Source organism: Myripristis murdjan, chromosome 12 (genome assembly GCF_902150065.1).
Source record: "Myripristis murdjan chromosome 12, fMyrMur1.1, whole genome shotgun sequence".
Classification (NCBI taxonomy): Eukaryota; Metazoa; Chordata; class Actinopteri; order Holocentriformes; family Holocentridae; genus Myripristis; species Myripristis murdjan.
In genome coordinates, this window is record NC_043991.1 from 26,115,704 (window position 1) to 26,134,143 (window position 18,440).

General features: G+C 40.5%; 1 protein-coding gene across 1 annotated transcript in view; it reads right to left on the minus strand.

Moving 5' to 3' along the window:
- Nucleotides 1-17,755, minus strand: part of pik3r1 (phosphoinositide-3-kinase, regulatory subunit 1 (alpha)) — a 29,616-nt gene extending 11,861 nt beyond the window's left edge. The window contains exons 1-5 of the mRNA XM_030064699.1: nt 17,507-17,755; nt 15,689-16,373; nt 1,331-1,423; nt 1,048-1,122; nt 93-224 (exon numbers count right to left, since the gene is read on the minus strand). Of these exons, the coding sequence (XP_029920559.1) occupies nt 93-224; nt 1,048-1,122; nt 1,331-1,423; nt 15,689-16,025 (637 nt within the window). The 5' untranslated portion in view covers nt 16,026-16,373; nt 17,507-17,755. The remainder of the gene's footprint in view (nt 1-92; nt 225-1,047; nt 1,123-1,330; nt 1,424-15,688; nt 16,374-17,506) is intronic.
- Between the last annotated feature and the right edge of the window lie 685 nt (nt 17,756-18,440).

Genomic DNA, 18,440 nt, shown 5'->3' on the forward strand with positions numbered 1-18,440 from the left:
GTCCTGTCTTGTGAGACAAATTCCTAACAGCCTCGTTGATATGGCAATAAACAGCTGAATTGTAAATCAGTGCTGCAGAAGCTCGCCCTCACCTTGGGCGGTGTGGACCATCTGAGCATAAATGGCAGTGGGGATAATAGGCTGGGGGAGGTCTTGCAAGTATCTGCGCAGACCATCGCACAGGACGGGAAGGTCCATTTGATCCAGGTCTGCTGAGGGGGTATCTGAAGGGCAAAAAACACACAGAAACACTTAAAAAACACCACAACCCATGTCTGAATGGCCATATATTTAATGTCAGCTACAAGTCCAGAAACATGGATGGACAAACATTTTAGCACAAAGGTCACACCATGCAAACTACGTGGTCCACACAGCTTTTTTTTATATGTGCATGTATGCATATAAAAACATATTTACATACACTCTCATGACGCATACATGTATGTATATCTGTGCACCTCCACGCAACTTGTTTTAAATGTCTCAAACTCTATATTTATCTTCCACTGTTCTATTTCTCTTCATGGGTGAAGCAAATAAAAAGTCTGCGGCACATTTTCCGCTTGCAGGTGTAAAAACAAAACAAAACAAAACAAAACAAAAAAAACACCCCAAACCAATATATTATGTCCACTGATATATGGCTTTGTTCAAGAATATAAGCCCTTACATGGTGTAATTAGCACCAATGTTGAGTCCTGAAGTCTAATCCTACCCTTATTAACAGCCCAAGACCTAAAAGTCTTGGGCTATAGCATGTTCAGTACCGCTTGCTTTAGAATTACAGGTCAAAACTTGATTCCTCAATTTTCTGTCAGCGTGCAAATTTTTTACAGGGTGGCTCATCATCCAGTGGAACGTATAATGAATGAGGAACTTGCCCTGGAAATAGGTCAGACATATTACTACACTAAAATCATTAGTATAAAAATGAAAGAGCGCACCCTCTGGAAATATTCACTTTCATAAACAGCACTTTATAATGGGCATGTCAAGACGCAGAGGCCTCAGTCTGCCCACATTATTGTATAAAAGGCTACTTACCACATTCAAAGAACTGCCTGACCTCGAGCCCGCCACCGGCAGTGAATGTCCGATATAATGTAGGGTTATCTAGACCTAAACATGATCAAATAACAAAAAGAGGGACATTAAATTCGCTGAAGACTAAGGCCAAGTCAGTTCATTTGGTTCTGGGTAATAGGTCATATTAGTACAGGCACACAAGTTAAAAAAAGACATAGGCAGAATGAAAACAACACAATGCCATACAATCAGCATCTTATAAATTCCAAGTGATTGATGAGGTTCGTTCTGTCAAGCTCACCTTTCCTCTCAATAGCTTCCAGCAGTTTAGCCAACATGGGTGGAGCAGTCTCTGGAAGGGAAAACTGCTCGGTCAGGTCCAGCAGACAGAAACCTGGGAGAAAGACACAACAGCGTTTCAGCCAGGGCGATTTTTGGAAAGGGTCAAACTGCCTCCCTCCTGTTTTCTATGAGATAGCTTCTTAGTCTAATAGAAAACACTGATCCTTGAGAGACTGTTTGCAACTGAGCTTTTTTATTATCTGAAGGCATATCCTGAAATCAGACACATGCTACGTTTACACCTAACCTGTAATGCATTTGTATGGCTGCAAATGATCTACCAAACCTATTGAGATGAAACTGATCACATGTGCTTATTAAGATTCATATTGGATTTGGAAATTTCAAGGACAAAATATTTTCATCCAAAAGAAAAAAAAGTTTTAGTTTATATGAACACGAATAACCCATTTTTAGAATTAATTTAATGCATGCGGGGCACTGGGCACATATTTCCTGAAATCTTGTATATAGCAATTCTGTCTCAATATATGGCTTCACATTGGATAGTAACAGGTGGCTTTATATGTGTACACAATTTAAATATTTTCCATCTCAAATCAGCATAGTTGTGATGAGTGTACATCTGTGATTAAGCTGCCAGGGGGCTGCGATTCATCTAAAGCAAGAGTTGATTTACTCAAAGCTTCAAAGGAAGTGGGTTCAAGACGAAAGGAGCGCCTAAAAGACCCAAAAGTACAACAGTCTGATTCAGGATCAGAGGGTGCTGAGCACTGGCATGCATTAGGTTAGCATTTGGTGGACCAAGCAACTAAGCAAATACCCTGTGATATGAGGTAAGCCAGGTCTGAGCTTTTTTCCTCTTTTTTCTTTAGAACTTTGCGTCCAGGTGTAGACATGAAAGGATGAAGGGGTTGGCAAGGATTTTATTTGGATTTGCAAAAGAGTATTTTGAAAAAGCACTTTTCTGAATGGCCTAACTGTTCAAGACTGAGTCTGCAGTTTCAAAATGCTGAGGACCATGAATGAGGCCCTTTTCTGGTTCTGTTATTTTCCTTTTTCTCTCCCCTAAAAATGATTACACCTTTAATCAGGCATTAAACTGGCATCTCATGAACCCATCCATGCATATCTGCTTGTCATTAGCATGGAAATACCCGCTTCCGGCAAAGAGAGCATAATCAGGTAAATAATGAACTGCTTTATCCAACTCCACATCCTCTTTGGCCTGTGCAGCACACAGGCTGGCATGTTGCGTGAGAAGCAACTGGATTACTAAAGTCCTTCTGACCACGGAACACGCAAAACTCAATGTAGGACAACTAGTCATCTGGAAGACATTATTGGATCCGCAAAGAGAGAGGGGGTTTTCTTAGAAGCAGTGAACTCTGAGATGGAACACCAAAGTTTCCCTAAATAGATATCTAGACACGCAGTGCTGCCCTTGCACACCTTGGAAATGTAACCTTTCTCCCAGACAGATATCTAACACGGCTGCTCTTCTGTAGCCAACCTGATTCTGAGAAACTCAATTCACAACCTTAAGTTAAATTTATACCCTATACCCTCCGCCCACTGCTCACAGAAGTAACCAATTACAATCTTTCCAAATACGCTGGCTGCATTTAAGACAAAGATAACAGAGCACTCCCTCTGTAGTAGCATTGTCCCATAGGCACCATTGCTTTTCACTGATGAGGCCTATTTCTGGTAATGATATGTAAAGACAAAGTAGCATTTTATGGACACTTAGCAAGTAGTTGCACAAAAGACCGGTATACTTGACAGCATAGAATATACAGGCTCAAAAGTCAAATTACTTGACATTGCTTTGTTTTTCTCCAATAGCTACATGATATTTCCTCCAACTACAAGACCTCTCAGAGTGATCCAAAGACTTGTGTTTATTTACTCTGTCCATAGGTGCCCTATGAATGACACAGGACGAGCTGAGATAGAGTTGCTTCTGGGTACCGTAAAGCGATATGACAGTTTCAGCACCAATGCGACAGTGTCAAGTGACAGACAAAATATGGCAGAAATGTTTCAAGCTATCTGTGGTGATTTCCATGAGGCTTTGGCATGAGATCTATCAAGCCATCAACATGCTTCTAATTGCAGCACTCAGTCACAAAAGTTAAGCAAAAGCATCTAGAGGCAATACCAATTTAGCGTCTCCTACAAATGTAGATACAAATACAGAACTAGTTCGCTTTCAGGGTAAGCATTTAGGTATAACTGATTCTACCAAAGTTTTCATAACCAGTGTTTCAGCTAAACACGTGTACTGCCCTGATTTTTTTTTTTTTTTTGACATAGCTGGAATATTTCCCCTGGAATGCTGGAAACCCTTGCCAACTTTTACGAAACAACTTTGATTGAGTGAATAATAAAAGTTTCTTTCTGGTTACTTGTGTGCACAGCAACACTATCACTTTGAAACCTCATGACATGTTTGATTTTCATTACTTCAGATTAAAATAATAAAAAAAAAAAAAAGTGGGGAAAAAAAATGCATTTTGTTGGTTTGTCTCGTAAGCATTAAAATAACCATAATGTCTTGCACTACACGTCTGTCAACTCCACCCCTCTCTGCGCTATGCCCACTAAAGGCTGAGTGGTGAATAGGAACATGTGCTGCCAGAAGGTACAAGACACAAAACACTTTCTGGAAAATTTCGACTGGAATACTTGCTTTATACATGGACTTTGGTGGTTAAAAAACTATCTGTGTAACTACACTCTTAGGGTCAAGATATGTTATGGGTCAAATGTTGTTTTAAGGTTAACTATCATTTTAATAGGCGATAAACATAACGTAACACATCACCTGCTGGGAGCATGAGGCAAAGAACGTAAAATTAATTTCTCAATGCTGTGTCCTGTTGAGTAGGCAGTTAACTTAGCTCTTTAAAATTAAAATGTCCCAACATAGGGGCCAAGATGAACTGTCCAGTTTCTCGCAGATGAAAAGATCTGCATTTTTCTCCATGAGGACTGTTAGAAGTTGTTGAGGCTGCTAGCCAGGGTGCTGCTGGCACCTCAGACATCAGCTACGATGTGCAAGTGACAACTGACCCTTGTCATGAGGTAGTAACATGTGCAGAAGAGAGGCAGCCAGGTCCCACTCCATTGCACAGTAAGAAGTGTGGCAATAAACATCGGGTAAGGGGGGTGGGATCCTACGTGGTTGGAGAACCCTGAATACAAATCCTGGCTGTGCAAGACCGATCTTGGTAATAGCTTGCCAACATTCACTTGAGTTGGCCGTCTGTTTACTAACTCCACTATGCGTGTGCAGACTCTCAGTAGCCCTAACCAGCGCAACGATACTACCTCAACCCTGCATGCCTTTCATAACATTGTGTATGTGGTAGCTTCAAGGGGCCTACCACCAGGCCTTGGAAGAAAATGCAGGGCAAACACTAATAACTGACACAAGAAATGACAGTGCATTGCAAGCCTCACATGCCTGAAGCCAGGATCCATCAAAAAAAAAAAAAAAAAAAAATCTCATTCACGTAACCATCCATACAGAAAATTACAGAGCAATACCTAAACTGACAGCATAATCAATAAGAAAAATACATCAAAGTAGTTTTGCATATATTGCTTTCATGTTAATGCCAAAATAACACTGAATGGCTTACAATTGGCTTGGTGTTGTTTTTACAACAGCAGAGGCTATATGCCAGTCAGGAGGCTCTGTTCAAATTTTCTTCTGACATTGGAAGCTGGTTACCTTGGCAACTTGAGGAGAGTAAGGGAGACAGGGGCCCCTTGAACATGTTTCCACAAGCCTGCATGTTTGGCAGACATTCTCATGATATCCCAAAAGGCCTCAGCCAGTCAGTAGTCAGTTAGTGAACCACAGGTTGAGGAAGTCGATGCAGCTGCCACTGGAGCTGCTGTGGTGTGGGGGACAATCTCCCCAGTTCAAACGGTCTGTCTGAACCGGCTGAACTGCAGACTGTGGGCAGGACAGGACTGGGGCACCACGGACACACTAAAGATAGTATACACTCTGGTTAAATTTAGAGGGCCTACTCAAGTAACAAGTATTTTCAGAGGTTGTGCCACTTCTTGTCTGGAAAAAATTCTAGCTGAGGTATCCAAGTAAAAACTGATAACCAGTGGAAAAAATCCATCCCAAAATCCACATGCATCATATCACGTGATTGTATATTATATAGCAATATTTCTTAAGTATTGCAAATGTAGTATACGCAATGCAGTACATGCAAGTACTGCAAATACAAAAATGGTCAATCTATTTAATTTATGGGTTAAAAAAAAGGTGCAGCTCATCCACTAGAAACTAAAGCATTAAGTAAGATATCAAGCAACAGACAAATACTGTTGATTAGATTTGGACTGGCCAATTATATCTGCCAAAACAGAGAAATTATTTTTAGCATATTTGCATGGAATGTTGAGGACTAACAAGGAACCTGCTGAGGGCTATAGGCCAGTGCATAATATAGCCTTGAACCTTGATAGATAAAAAGGTCTGATACAGTACTGGAAAGGTGTGCAATGTCTCCTCCTGCCGGGTGAAACGTGCAATGCAAAAGCTGAGCAACAACCAATGAGAAGCCTGTTGCTACTGCTTGACAATTAACCCTATGAAGAGCAGAAGGAGAATGAATCACCAAGCCTAACTCAAATAGCCTGTGTTTTCTTAAGTGCAACCAACTGGAAATCAGCATCCAACTGACAATACCATAACAATCCACAGCAATTACTGATTTGATGACCATTTTGCATTTTCACTGTCATTTGTGTTGGTCTTCCTCTCACAACAGATAAATACAATAAAACAGTGTCAACCAAACCTTTAGAACAGCAAAGCCCTACAGCATGACTGTAATGTCAAATGGAGATCTGCAATAACACCGATAGGGTAATAAATCACACAAATTGCCTGTCTGCTTTGATCCATGAGTACAGATTGAGTGATGCATATCAAATTTAGGATGTACACAGAATTCAGTATGGGCAAGGAGTTAAAGGATCGGTCCTGCATGCAGGGTGAGCGAAGGTGGCATTCAGCTCCCCTTAACATGACATGAGCTTCCCTGAAAACATGATTTGAGAAATTTTCAGGTGTCTCTAAAATATGCTGACAATGTACAGGGTTTTATGTCCATACAGAAGTCAGAGGTTGCCACCTTTCTCAAATTCCACGCCCCGGCATGATTAAACAGATTTTTGTGCTCATAGCAATAGCCACCATTTTTCTAATTTGATTGCAATTCCGACAGAATCCACTGTGACATCATGCCAAAGAAGAAGAAAAGCTCTTGGTTTGTCTTGCTACCTTGGCTTAACTCAGATTAACCGAGTGATTGTGGTGCAGAGTTGGAGGAGCACTCATCACACAGGTGAATCGTAATTCCTTTTGCAACCAAGCAAGTTCATAAATTTGTCTCCTAAATTACATGACATGATCAAGATTCCAAACTTACACCCAGTCAATTTCCAATTCACAAGAAGGCTGTTTAAAACTTTGTGAATACAGAAGTTTTCCCAAGAGAGTTACAGAGAATGAAGGTGACAGATGAAACATGATGACACAGCATATTATAGGATAATAAGCAAGGTGCCAGCTCCTAATCCTGATTCACATTTCACGTTACAGTGTAAGGTAAGCTGCACAGGTGAAGGTAAGCTGCACAGGTGGAGGTAAGCTGCACAGGTGGAGGTTAGCTGCTGGAGAGGGACACAGCTGTACTTCAGAGTATTATTAACGTTATTTTCATTTATAGGCCTTTTGTTGGACAAAAAAAATGCACTGTCACAATATTTAGCGTGTGAATTATCAAACTGCTTAGACCTAAACTAAGCCTAAATCACAGTGCTTTTTCTATCGACTCAACTGCGTTACTATGGGAGTATCACAGAAATATTACAGGTGGCAGTGTGAATGTGTGCGTTCCAATCTGCAAACTTCCAATCTGCAGCAACAAATGTCACCCTGAGCCTCCCACTCTTTTGGAATGACATGAATGCAGCAAAAGACTGGCAGACAACCAAGTAAACGGGGAACTGTGAGCAACAGAAAAGTTTCAAATAGACTATTGTAAGAGGAACACTGTGTGATCATTTTTCAGTCACAGATATTCAAAGGAATGTTGCTGCAGTGAGTTTACTGTGTCAAAAGTGGCTGCTTTAACACAGGGCTGCGTGCTGGGCTTGAATGTTTGAGTTTCTCTTGGCCCTGTTGGATGGTATGAGAAAAAGCAGCACTCCATGCAAACCAAGAGGCTCTATAGTGATGTAACTGGAGAAACTCTGAACATAATCAATTAGCTTGATAGCAAAAACTAAGGCATACGGCCCAGGTTGAAAATAAGCGGAATTATCCTTTAACAAGAGCCTATGATCTGTCTCGTTCACACCATTATATAATGCCACACCTCCCAGCGTGAGCACCCTAGCTGGTCCACTTATTCTCCCTCCCTCTCTTGAGACATCACATATTTCAAATGCCTTTTCTCTTTTTAACCTCATGCTTCTCTCTTTTCTCACAGGTCTTTATCTACTTTAACCACTTTTTTAGCTCTCTGTGCCTTGTGTAGTCTCTCTGACTTAATCCTGCGAGCAGACACACTTTGCCTTACAGTAAAGAAGATTTGCCAATTCAGGCTTCAGTTGCTGGAGATGATCAAGTAATGAAACACACATGTGCACTCTCACGCACACGATCCCATAAAACAATCTTGCTGGAATTGTACAAGCCAGTGTTTGGCGGATGCTTAAAATGAGTAATCAAATTACAATGTGGATACTTTTTATTGTGTCCTCAAATTAAGCTCTTTTAGTTTTTGTCCGTCACATTTTTTTTAACACACTGTACATGATTAGAGCAGCAGTAATTTGAGCTTCCTGCTGTTCTGACATTCTGAAGAGAAGCAAGCTCTGCTAAGGAATAAAACTACTGAAACTAGGAATACCACTTCACAGTTGTATGCTTCTGCCAACCGGTCAAGTTGCAGTTTACATCCATGTCTGTCCAGATTCATATATTTGTAGTGAAGGGTTTGAAGGAATTTAATAAAACGTATTAAGTGTATCTTTTGGCAAAATGGAAGCTATCACTATACCGACATGTATGATTCCAGTGAATAGTTTCCAGTAAGAAACATGATATCTTCACTTTAGACTACTTTTACAGAGAAGTATAGCAGACTGCTAGAGAGCTTCATCACATGGTGCAACAATAATTACCTGAAGCTCAATATCATTAAAACCTGTGAACTTGTGGTGGGCGACCAGAGGAACAGGAGGCCCCCTGGTTGTCATCCAGGGGGAGGAAGTGATGAGGGTCGACACATACAAGTACCTCAGGGTCCAAATCAATAAAAAAAAATAGGACTGGACTCACAACACCTCACCTCTATCCACCACTTCATCATTTTACCCTACTAGACATTAGTTTGAACTTTGTCATAATTAGTGTGTGAATTCCAGAGTTATGGCCAAAAAGTGTTTTGTGAGGTCACGGCGACCTTGACCTTTCACATCCAAATTCTATTCAGTTCATCCTTGAGTCCAAGACAACATTTGTGCCAGATGTAAAGAAATTCCCACTGGGCATTCCTCAGATATCACCTTCATGAGAATGGGATGGACGTGAGGTCACAGTGACCTTGACATTTGACCACTGAAACTGAATCAGTTCATCTTTGAATCCAAGTAGATGTCTGTGCCAAACTTGAAGAAATTCCCTCAAGGCTTTCCTGACATATCACGTTCACACAAATGGGATTGGCGTCTATACGGATGGACGATCAATCCAAAAAACACAATGTCGTTTACTACTGTAAAATTCCAAGCCTAAGAATAACAATCGATCAAGTAAGAAAAAAAAAAAAAAAAAAAAAAAAGCATAATCTGATGGCTTAGACATTACAGTAGGAGCACTGATGACCCAACACATGGTCAAACAGCAATCATGGGGTTCCCATTCACAGTGCATCCATATATTGTCCGGCTGCATTGTGCCCCAAGTTACTGCAATCAGCACTTAGTACAATACTGATTCATCACAATGCTACAAATCAGTCTACCATGCAGTCAGCAAAGGAGCGCTAACACATTCCTGACCCCAGCTGCCTTTGGTTCTACAGAGTAACACCACTTTAGAGCACACTGTTGAGTTATAAAACTTTATACGTTTATTCTGCCTTTTGACTTCAATGGATTTAGTAATTTGTCATTGCCATTTCACATGACAACAGATGAGGAAGGCATAGGCCTGTTTGGAAACACAACTCCCATTTGCTACATGCTCAATTTAGGAGAAAGGCTTATTTTTTGCAGAGCAAGGCAACAATACTAACAGAAAGAGTGTTCAATACAACAGATGTTCGCCTGAGTACCAAAGAGGCCCAGAGAGGGAGAGCTACATTATCTCAATCTCCAGCTATGCAGAGTACTCTCCGTGCAACTGCCTCCTTTGTATAGCCTGCTCCTTGCCAGGCTTTTCTCTCAACCTCTCTCAGAGCCCTGGTCCAAATCTATCTTCTGTAGAAGTAAACTACTTCAACCCAGGGTCCCTACATATAAACATTCAGCCAAGTAAAAAAAACACTCACTGTCATTATTTGAAATAAACTTGTATAGGCTTTAAGCTACAAAGCATCACAGTGGCACTTTTAAAAACTAAGTTTGGCTACGCAAAAGGAACTGAAAACATCCACACTGATAAGCCTCAGACAAGCAACAGAGAATATAATCGCATCAAATATTTCCAAGTCAAGCCTGAGCATGTAGCACAAACCTTGTGAGAACATGTGGAGTAACAACCAGTTATTCAGACTTCTATCTCAGCTAGTAGGAACAATGCTCCTTCTGAATGGCTGCTGGAAGAGACAGAAATTTTAATGATTTAAAACTATTAATTTATGAATTCCTAATCCCTATATGATACATAATTTCAACAAGATGGCAAATTACATAAACCTGTGGTAGGATACCCTCATGTGCATGTCATACACACACATCTCTAGGCTTGGCTAGAAATAAACAAATCAGTCCACTGTGGTTACAAAAACTGCTGGCCCACGAGTCATGTAAACATAAAAATTATCCAGAAAGAATTTGTTTTTAATCTGTCAATAATCTGTAGCATGATGCAAACAACATCCAAATATGTTTTTGAGACTTTTCTGTGTTTCCTAAATTTCGCTCAAACATAACAATTAACAGGCGAATGCAGGCTAGCTGAACTTTGCCAGACACGTGCTAAGTAAAACTGTAACAGATTATAAATAAGTATGTTTTATTACAAGGGGCGGGATAATAAATTGATTTGAATTGCAATACTTTGCCTTGTGATACATTACTGACATACATGCAAAGTATTGAGATTTGAGGTTTCAACTTTATTTGCCCAGATGCGAGTTCCTATGAGCCAAATTTGTTCCCTGCCTTTAGTTATTTTAACTGGAACTCATGTGCCATGTTTAAGTTGCAGGTGCTGTGCATATTAAAACGCTGAACAACACAACTGATTCCTGTTTAATGGAGAAAAAAAAATTTCCTTTTCAACTGTATTTTTTCTTCTTTAGTTATATTGCATATATTCCACATATTGCAGAAATGCCTGTATTGTGATGCAATTGTTATTGTGGGCAAAATATCATGATAGTATCATGTTGCCATTTACCCAGTGATTCCCACCCCTATTCATTACCGTTACAAATGCCTGAAATATTGACTGTGCTCCCAAACTGTAGGGAGTGACCCGTTTTCCTGACACTGCAATATGCTCAAGTACTGCACTCTCATTCACCTCCAACAGATCAATGAAAATATACAGTATCATGCACTGGATTTGTTGAGAAATATCAGCTTATGTTTATATTACTGTTCAGAGAAAATCATGCTGCATTGCATTATGCTGAATGTGTTTTTTTCTGTTGATTCAATAAATCTTGAGTGAAAAGGGAAAGTAAAAAAAAAAAAAGAAAAGGAAAAAAAAAGACACTCTTGATGCCTTTATATATACAAGGATGACATCAGTGCCCATGTACAAGCACTCACAGGGTGGGGCTGGAAGCGTTTCTGTTTAAGTCAAATAAGTGAATGGAACCACAAACTGAAGTTAGTGGAGCTTCATTCTGTGGGTTTCAAGTTCAGAGTTCCTTCTGCATGGCGGGCCCAAACACATGTATTTTCTCTCAACTGAGAGGCCCAGAAAAGGAGCAACACATGTGTGTTTTAAAAAGGCTGAGAGCTGGAATGAGGCAGAATAGTTTCCCAGCCCTGCCCTCTCTCTTTCTCTCTTTCCCTCCACATCTGCTGCACTGATGAAAACCCCTGTGGCTCAGAGAGAGAAGAGGCCCCTTCCCAAGCCTCCACTCTCCATATCTCCCCCCCGCCTGAGCTGACTCGAGGAACATTATCAAAACATTTATAAAAAAAAAAAAAAAAAAAAAGGAGGAGGAGGAGGAAAAAAGCTAAGGAGTAGGAGGAAGGGAGCAAGATCCCTCGGTGGTGGGCAATAAATCACAAACACTCTGGAGCAACAAGAACCCAGCTTCCATCTCAGATCTCTCAGCCCCTTCAGCCCCTCTTCAAAGCCCCCTTGAGCCTCCTGGGGCAAAGTCCCTCCAAGGGCCCACCCCTTCAGCCCCTCTTCCAAGCCCCCAGTTATCCTCCAGCCCTGATGGCTCTGCACACTATCGCTTGCACTGACCCTTTACCGAGCACAAGGGTTCATTCCCTCACCCACTGCCTCAGGGCCCCTTCTCTCCACCTCTCTGTGTCTTTCACAGCCCGGGACACACAGAGACTTTTCTTCTCTTGGTGCTACATTCACACTCGCTCCAGGCTTAACACTGCCACTCAACCACAGCACAGCCATTCAACACATGCCCCCTTCATACAGCTCCTCATTCACCCAGCAAGCCACTGCAAAGAATTTCACATTCGCACCACAAAGGCCAGAAACTGGAAACCTGGCAACCAGAGCTGCTCTTTAGGTGAGCAGAAAGATTTAACCACAGGCACATGTAGGCCACATCTTTTTAAAAGATGCATGGCTTAATCACGTTTTAGAGTCATGGTTAGGCTGAGCAGTCACAGTTGATTCATATCTCCACACTGGAAGTTGGTGTTTATTCACACTAATGTAAAAATTCACTGTGAGAAATGGAAAGGAATTAGGAAGTGAGGCGATTCTACAACACTTAAAATACAACTAGCATCCTTAAAATCCTTTAAGTGACTTTTGTAAAAGAGAACTGTGGTTATGAAGATGCTATTGAACCATTTCCTCATTTTTAAACAACATTCCAACACAAGCAAGCTTTGAGGTCACTTTAGAGTGAATTGTCTGTAACTACCATCCCAGTGCATGTTTAGTATAAGATCTACAAAACGTTAAGAAAAAAGTTCCTGCTAATCGTGACATTGAATAGAACTAAAGTTTGCTTTTGTTTTCAACACTTGCCTTTAAGATAGCTTGCCTCTTTTGTTTTGTGTTTTTGGAGCCTAAGTAGGAACCGTGTAGTAATGATGTATTCAAGACAACTAGGATAGCGGGCGCAGTGATGTAAAATATAAACCCTAAAGCAGCTTTTGCAGCAACAGCAATCTATATCATCATATTGCACAGCCCTAGATATCATTTTTTCTTCCTTTTATCCAGCCATTGGTTTCCATTCATTCCACTACAATAAGAAAATTAACTTTCCGAGACTTCAGACTTTTTCACAGCAGTATTCCATTGTCATAATAAAGTTGTCCACGTTAGTTTTCCTAAAAGCAGCAGCACTGTTGTTCTGATGACCTACAATTGGAAAATAGTCCCCAGGGAAATGTTTGCTTTACACAGTGAATTATTAGTTTTGAGGTTTGTGAATGCTGACGACATTGTTAGCAGAAGCAGAACATTATACACTGGGTGTTTCAACCCAAAAAAAAAAAAAAAAAAATCTAATTTGAAAATTGAGGGATTTTGATTAGAAGTTGTGAAATCTTTAGTACCCCCACATGATTTGCAAAATGGTTTGTTGCAATGAAAAATGTGAGTAAACTGTAGTAAATGAGCAAAACATTCCAAATCACTGGTATGGTCCTGTAATCTCTAGTTAACAGAGCGATTAAAATGCCTTTCTGAAATACTGGTTAAGACTGTCCCTCTGAGGCGAAACTAAGAGATGTGATCCACTAGTAACATAAGGCTGGTACCAGATGCACTGGTTCACTGAAGGCTGGACGGAGGCCAGCATCATTGTCCTCTGGGGCTGAACCTGGTTAACATTCAGCACAGCTACTTGTTATCAAAGGCTGCAACTGCCGTGCAAAATCAGCACCATTCTTACATTTCATTAGCCTAAATCTAGTGCCATGAAGTACTTTCTACTAATTCAAGTAACTATATCAACAATTGGATTGGGTTTGAATTTTCTGTTTCATTGGCAAAGCCATCTTTAGGGCTTCTTTTCTTGATACAACTTAACTTTAACTATTTAACTCCAGCAGACAATCTAAGTGGAATTAAATAGCCTATGTCACAACTGAAGATATAACTTTCTGTCATTATTAATAGTGGAAGATGAAATCATATTATATGATTGTACAAAATTAACTGCGCAGCCCTAATCAAAATGGACTAATTTAATATTTGAGACTGTGTGCCAACTGGAACCCTGAAACTGATGGTATTTATAGTAATGTACGAGTTTTCCTGGAATATCAAATAGTCAAGATGGACTACCTTAAGAAAAGCAAACTACTGCCTTCACTGAAGAATACAAATAAATAAGTAAAAAATTCCGCTATTTATGGACTCACATTCTGTGAAACCAAGGCAAAATCAAACACTGTGACTAATCGCAGGATCTGCTGCCTAAAAGTGCCCTCACAAGGAATGTGGGAAATATTTGGGAACAACATTGTATGACTTGCATTACACAAGTTTAGCAAACAATAATATCAACAGCAATATCAGCAAGTGCTGAATAAACCACTGGTAATTGGCTCATAAGTAAAACCAACACTTTCCTTAATGCCGCTGAAGACCATGACTTTAAATATTTTGCCTGTTTATTATTCGTCCTCGGCTTGGTGAGGCCCAAGCCCCAATCTGTTCATTGTTTGAGGGAAATTACATCTCCAGTTTATAGTCATCAGTATAAAATGATATAATAGATTATGAGAGAAAATCTAAATTGAGACTGTGTATAAGAGCTGTTCTCTGTGCAGAGGACTGTATCGGTGATTTCCTTTTTCGAGACTTCAGTATGACAAAGGATTTGCGTGTGATATGGACCAACTAGTTCCTTAGGAAAAACAGACCACCAAAAGCAAGAATGACTTGTGTAAACTGAATATCTCACTCTGTTAAAATGGCATCAAGTCTGGTAAAGACTGAGGGCATTATGAGTTTTTTTAGGACTTGAACCTCAAGGTTTCGGACATGGGACTTGACTTGGACTTGTCAGTCTTGACTTGAGACTTGACTTAGGACCTCAGTGCCAGGATTTGAGACCTCCATGATGACTTGATCCCAGTGCGCAGTGAGAACGAGCACGGCAGCAGCCGTGACAGTTGTCATATTACTGACAGCCAGCCAAATTTGGCGATTTCTTCTGTTCTCAAGAAATGTTATGGCATCAATAAATTAAAAGACGAACAATTAAATGTTAGTGTTAAATGTCTAAATAGGGCTGTTGTTGCAACAATGTCTCAATCATCGCATTACCCCACTGTGATTCATGGAGTCAGGAAACCAGACCACTTTTTAGAAACGAAATGACCAGAGCGTGTTCGAGGGAGGGGCGCAGTGTTTGATATGCAACACCACAGAAAGATGAAATTTGTGTTGATTTTCCTGTATTCATAATCGTGGGAAGCCAAAATCATAAATAAAAATCATTTTCAATTGAGATTCCTGCAGCCCTGGTGCTTATTCATTTACATAAATTCACACAGCTTTTCCGGAGAAAGACATGGCATTGCTGACTTGGCAATTTAGTTCAAACCAAACTGACTGCATTGATTTAACTCAACTTGGCAAAGATACATACAGCTTCCAGAATTAGCATTTTCAGTGGTGTACAACTTTAACTCAAATGGCAAAAGCTCACTTCATATGTCTAATATTAGAACATCATGAAAATAGTGCCCAAATGCCCACAAGAGGTTTAATTAAGCTGAGGTTCAGAGTGTTAGCCACAATTAGCCCAAACACCATCTCACACATCCAGCCCTGCACGTGATTAATAATAACTGATGCCAAATAATGTAAATGACTTTCTGAGGGTGATTACGTGGATTTGTTTAATTCAACAAGATATATAAACAGGTTTTGTATTAATTCACAATTTGGTGTTAAACTCACCTTGCTCGGAGTCGGAGTCTGCCTCTGCCTTGAAGACAGCTGGTGCAACAGGTAAGGGTCTGAGGGGTCTTGGCTTGGGTGTGGGGGGAGAGATCCATTTTTTTCCAATGTACTCGACATAAGTCCCAGGGAAGTCCCCTTTTTCCTGAGTGGTTTCATTGAAGCCAGGCAGCCAGCCAATGTCCTCTGGCCTCTGTTCTAGCCCATCACTGTACCCTAGAGCCACCAGAGCCCCCTTGCTTACTACAAGTATGTCCCCCACATGCAGATCAATGTCCTCCTCCCTCTCCTTCTTGTAGTCATAAAGCGCTCTATACTGATATCCTTCGGCACTCATGCTGATCACTTTGTGTCAAGGAGTACTTTTTCAGAAAAGTAATCACAACTTCTGGCCAACTTGTCTGACAACAGTTCAAGCAGTTAAGTTACTCTTCAGGTTTTCTCTGATTATATATTAAGTCCAGACATGAATTTTCCAAGAGTCACAATGATTGTATTTATGTACTTCCAAGAAAATTATAGTCTTCAAGAGTTCTTTGAACACAACAATGTTGTAGCTTGTCTTCATTTCTTCATTGTTCATGTCATTCTCAATGGTTTGCAATTCTCCTCATATCTTGCCTCAGGCTGTATGTACCCATCAGTAAATGGCCTGCAGCTGCGGCCTTGAGAATCCTAGTCAGGCCTGTAAGATGAGAGAGGAGGTCATTGCGACACATTGCATAAGACAGTCACGTACAGTTCTTAGATGTGACTAAGACAATATTTCCAGGTTCAGCAGTTATGCAAAAGTAGGCTAATATACTAACACTGTAAAGACTAACCTGATTAACCTGAAAGCAAGCCATCATAAAGTTCATCAATCATCATTTCCATCAGTGTGCATACACAAATAAAAATTTTACAGTGGAGAATAAATTAGAATCCCATGCATAATTAACTTCTGAGCCAAATCTCAGAAGCTATTGACACTTTCTTCCAAATTCCAAGTTGGCCTGAATTTGTATCTCATGTTGCTTCAGTAAATTAGGGGTTATGGTACTGTTTTTAATTCATGAATCAACAACTATTATAGGCTACTGGTGGAGCTTATAAAATATTCCTGTTAACATGCATTATTCAAAGCTACCTCTGCAGCAGTGTTTCTCTCAGCTGAATTCTCCACCACTGACTACAGACAGCCTGTGTGTGAGGCTTTGCATTAATGATGCCCACACTACTAAGTTAGATACTGATTATCTGTTTTCAAGAGTTGCTACCACTGACCAGTCCTCATGCTGGGCGACCAACACATGCTTGGTAACATTTGCATAAACACTGACAGCTAGCACTTTAGTTACATAGCTAACATTATTTAACTTATGAGGCTATATAATGGGTGGCGTTGAATTTAATGTCTACAAAACTTGCTAAGTAGTTAGTGCTTTAAAGAAGCCTTTTCATGCATATAACCGACTAGTTTTGTGAAACTTTTACAAAACTTGCTGCATCGTTATCATGAAAAGTGGGCGATAAGCACAGACTAACTAACGAAGTTGATGTAGCTCGATAACGCGAGTTGGGGCGTTATCGGCTAACGTTAACACAGCGATTATAACAGCAATTTGGCTCTGAAAGTTGCAGCTACTTCTGCTTTGACTTTTTGAAGTGAATGCAACACTCACATTGGGGATAGGACAAAGTCAAATAAAACAGAACAGATAAGAATAGAAGCGTTGCGACATGTATAATCCTTTTTATCCAGCTAGGTACGTGATCACCGCTGATCCCGGTGGGGTGACTTAGCTAGCTAACGTTAGCCTGAACGGCGACACATACCGAGGCTGCATGGATCCCAGGCGAATCCACCGAGTCCTCCTTCCCTGCAGACTGACGCTCTCACTTCGCTCAACTTCAAAGTTGTGGCGTATTCGACATAAAAATGCAGTCTTCAGCAGCGAACCTTTACCAGCACAGTTTGAACACGCACACTTCGCTGCGTTTTCTATCGGATTTGACGAGCTGTGGATTGTTTCGACCCAGTCTGTCGGTATAACGGGACGGTTTTACACGAACAAATGCTCCAACTGTAAGCTGAAGCCAGCGAGGGGCAAGGCACCGCACGGCCGCACACTGGCCCGTATAACTGTCAATCAAATAGCGTCAAGCCATCTCACCAATCATTTTCTCGTCAGCGGGTGATAGTCCCTCCTTCACGTAGGCCTACTACTGTTACAAGCGACTCGCTCACTAACAGCGAGGGGGGAAATTACATAACTTGTACAAGCAAACCGGTCGTGGTGAGGATAAGGTCAGTTTGGCTTTTTCATCAACAGGCTGTGAAGCCCTTCTCACGGGGTACAATGTCTGTGGGCACCGCTGTGATCATTTACAGGAGACTATGCAAGATGTACAGCATGCAAAGGAAATACTGAGAAAATTGTTAGTCATGGCACATATAGATCTACACCTTATGAAACAGAGGGTTATAATTAGTCTATCATAGTGGGCAACAGAGTAACCTATGTTGATCCATCCTGTCTAATTTTCTCAATTAAGAACAAGCAGTCCAGATTAGTGGGATATTCCTAATTTCTTTATTTTCTAATTTCACACAGTTCATAAACACTAAAATGTATTCATTAGAGGCCTCACTATATTATATATATTAAATTTCTCCCACATATAAAGAAAAAGCAGACTGGATTATAATAATAGACAATAACTTGAGATGCAAAGGAAGCATGCATTTTTTGTAAGAGATTTTACTGTG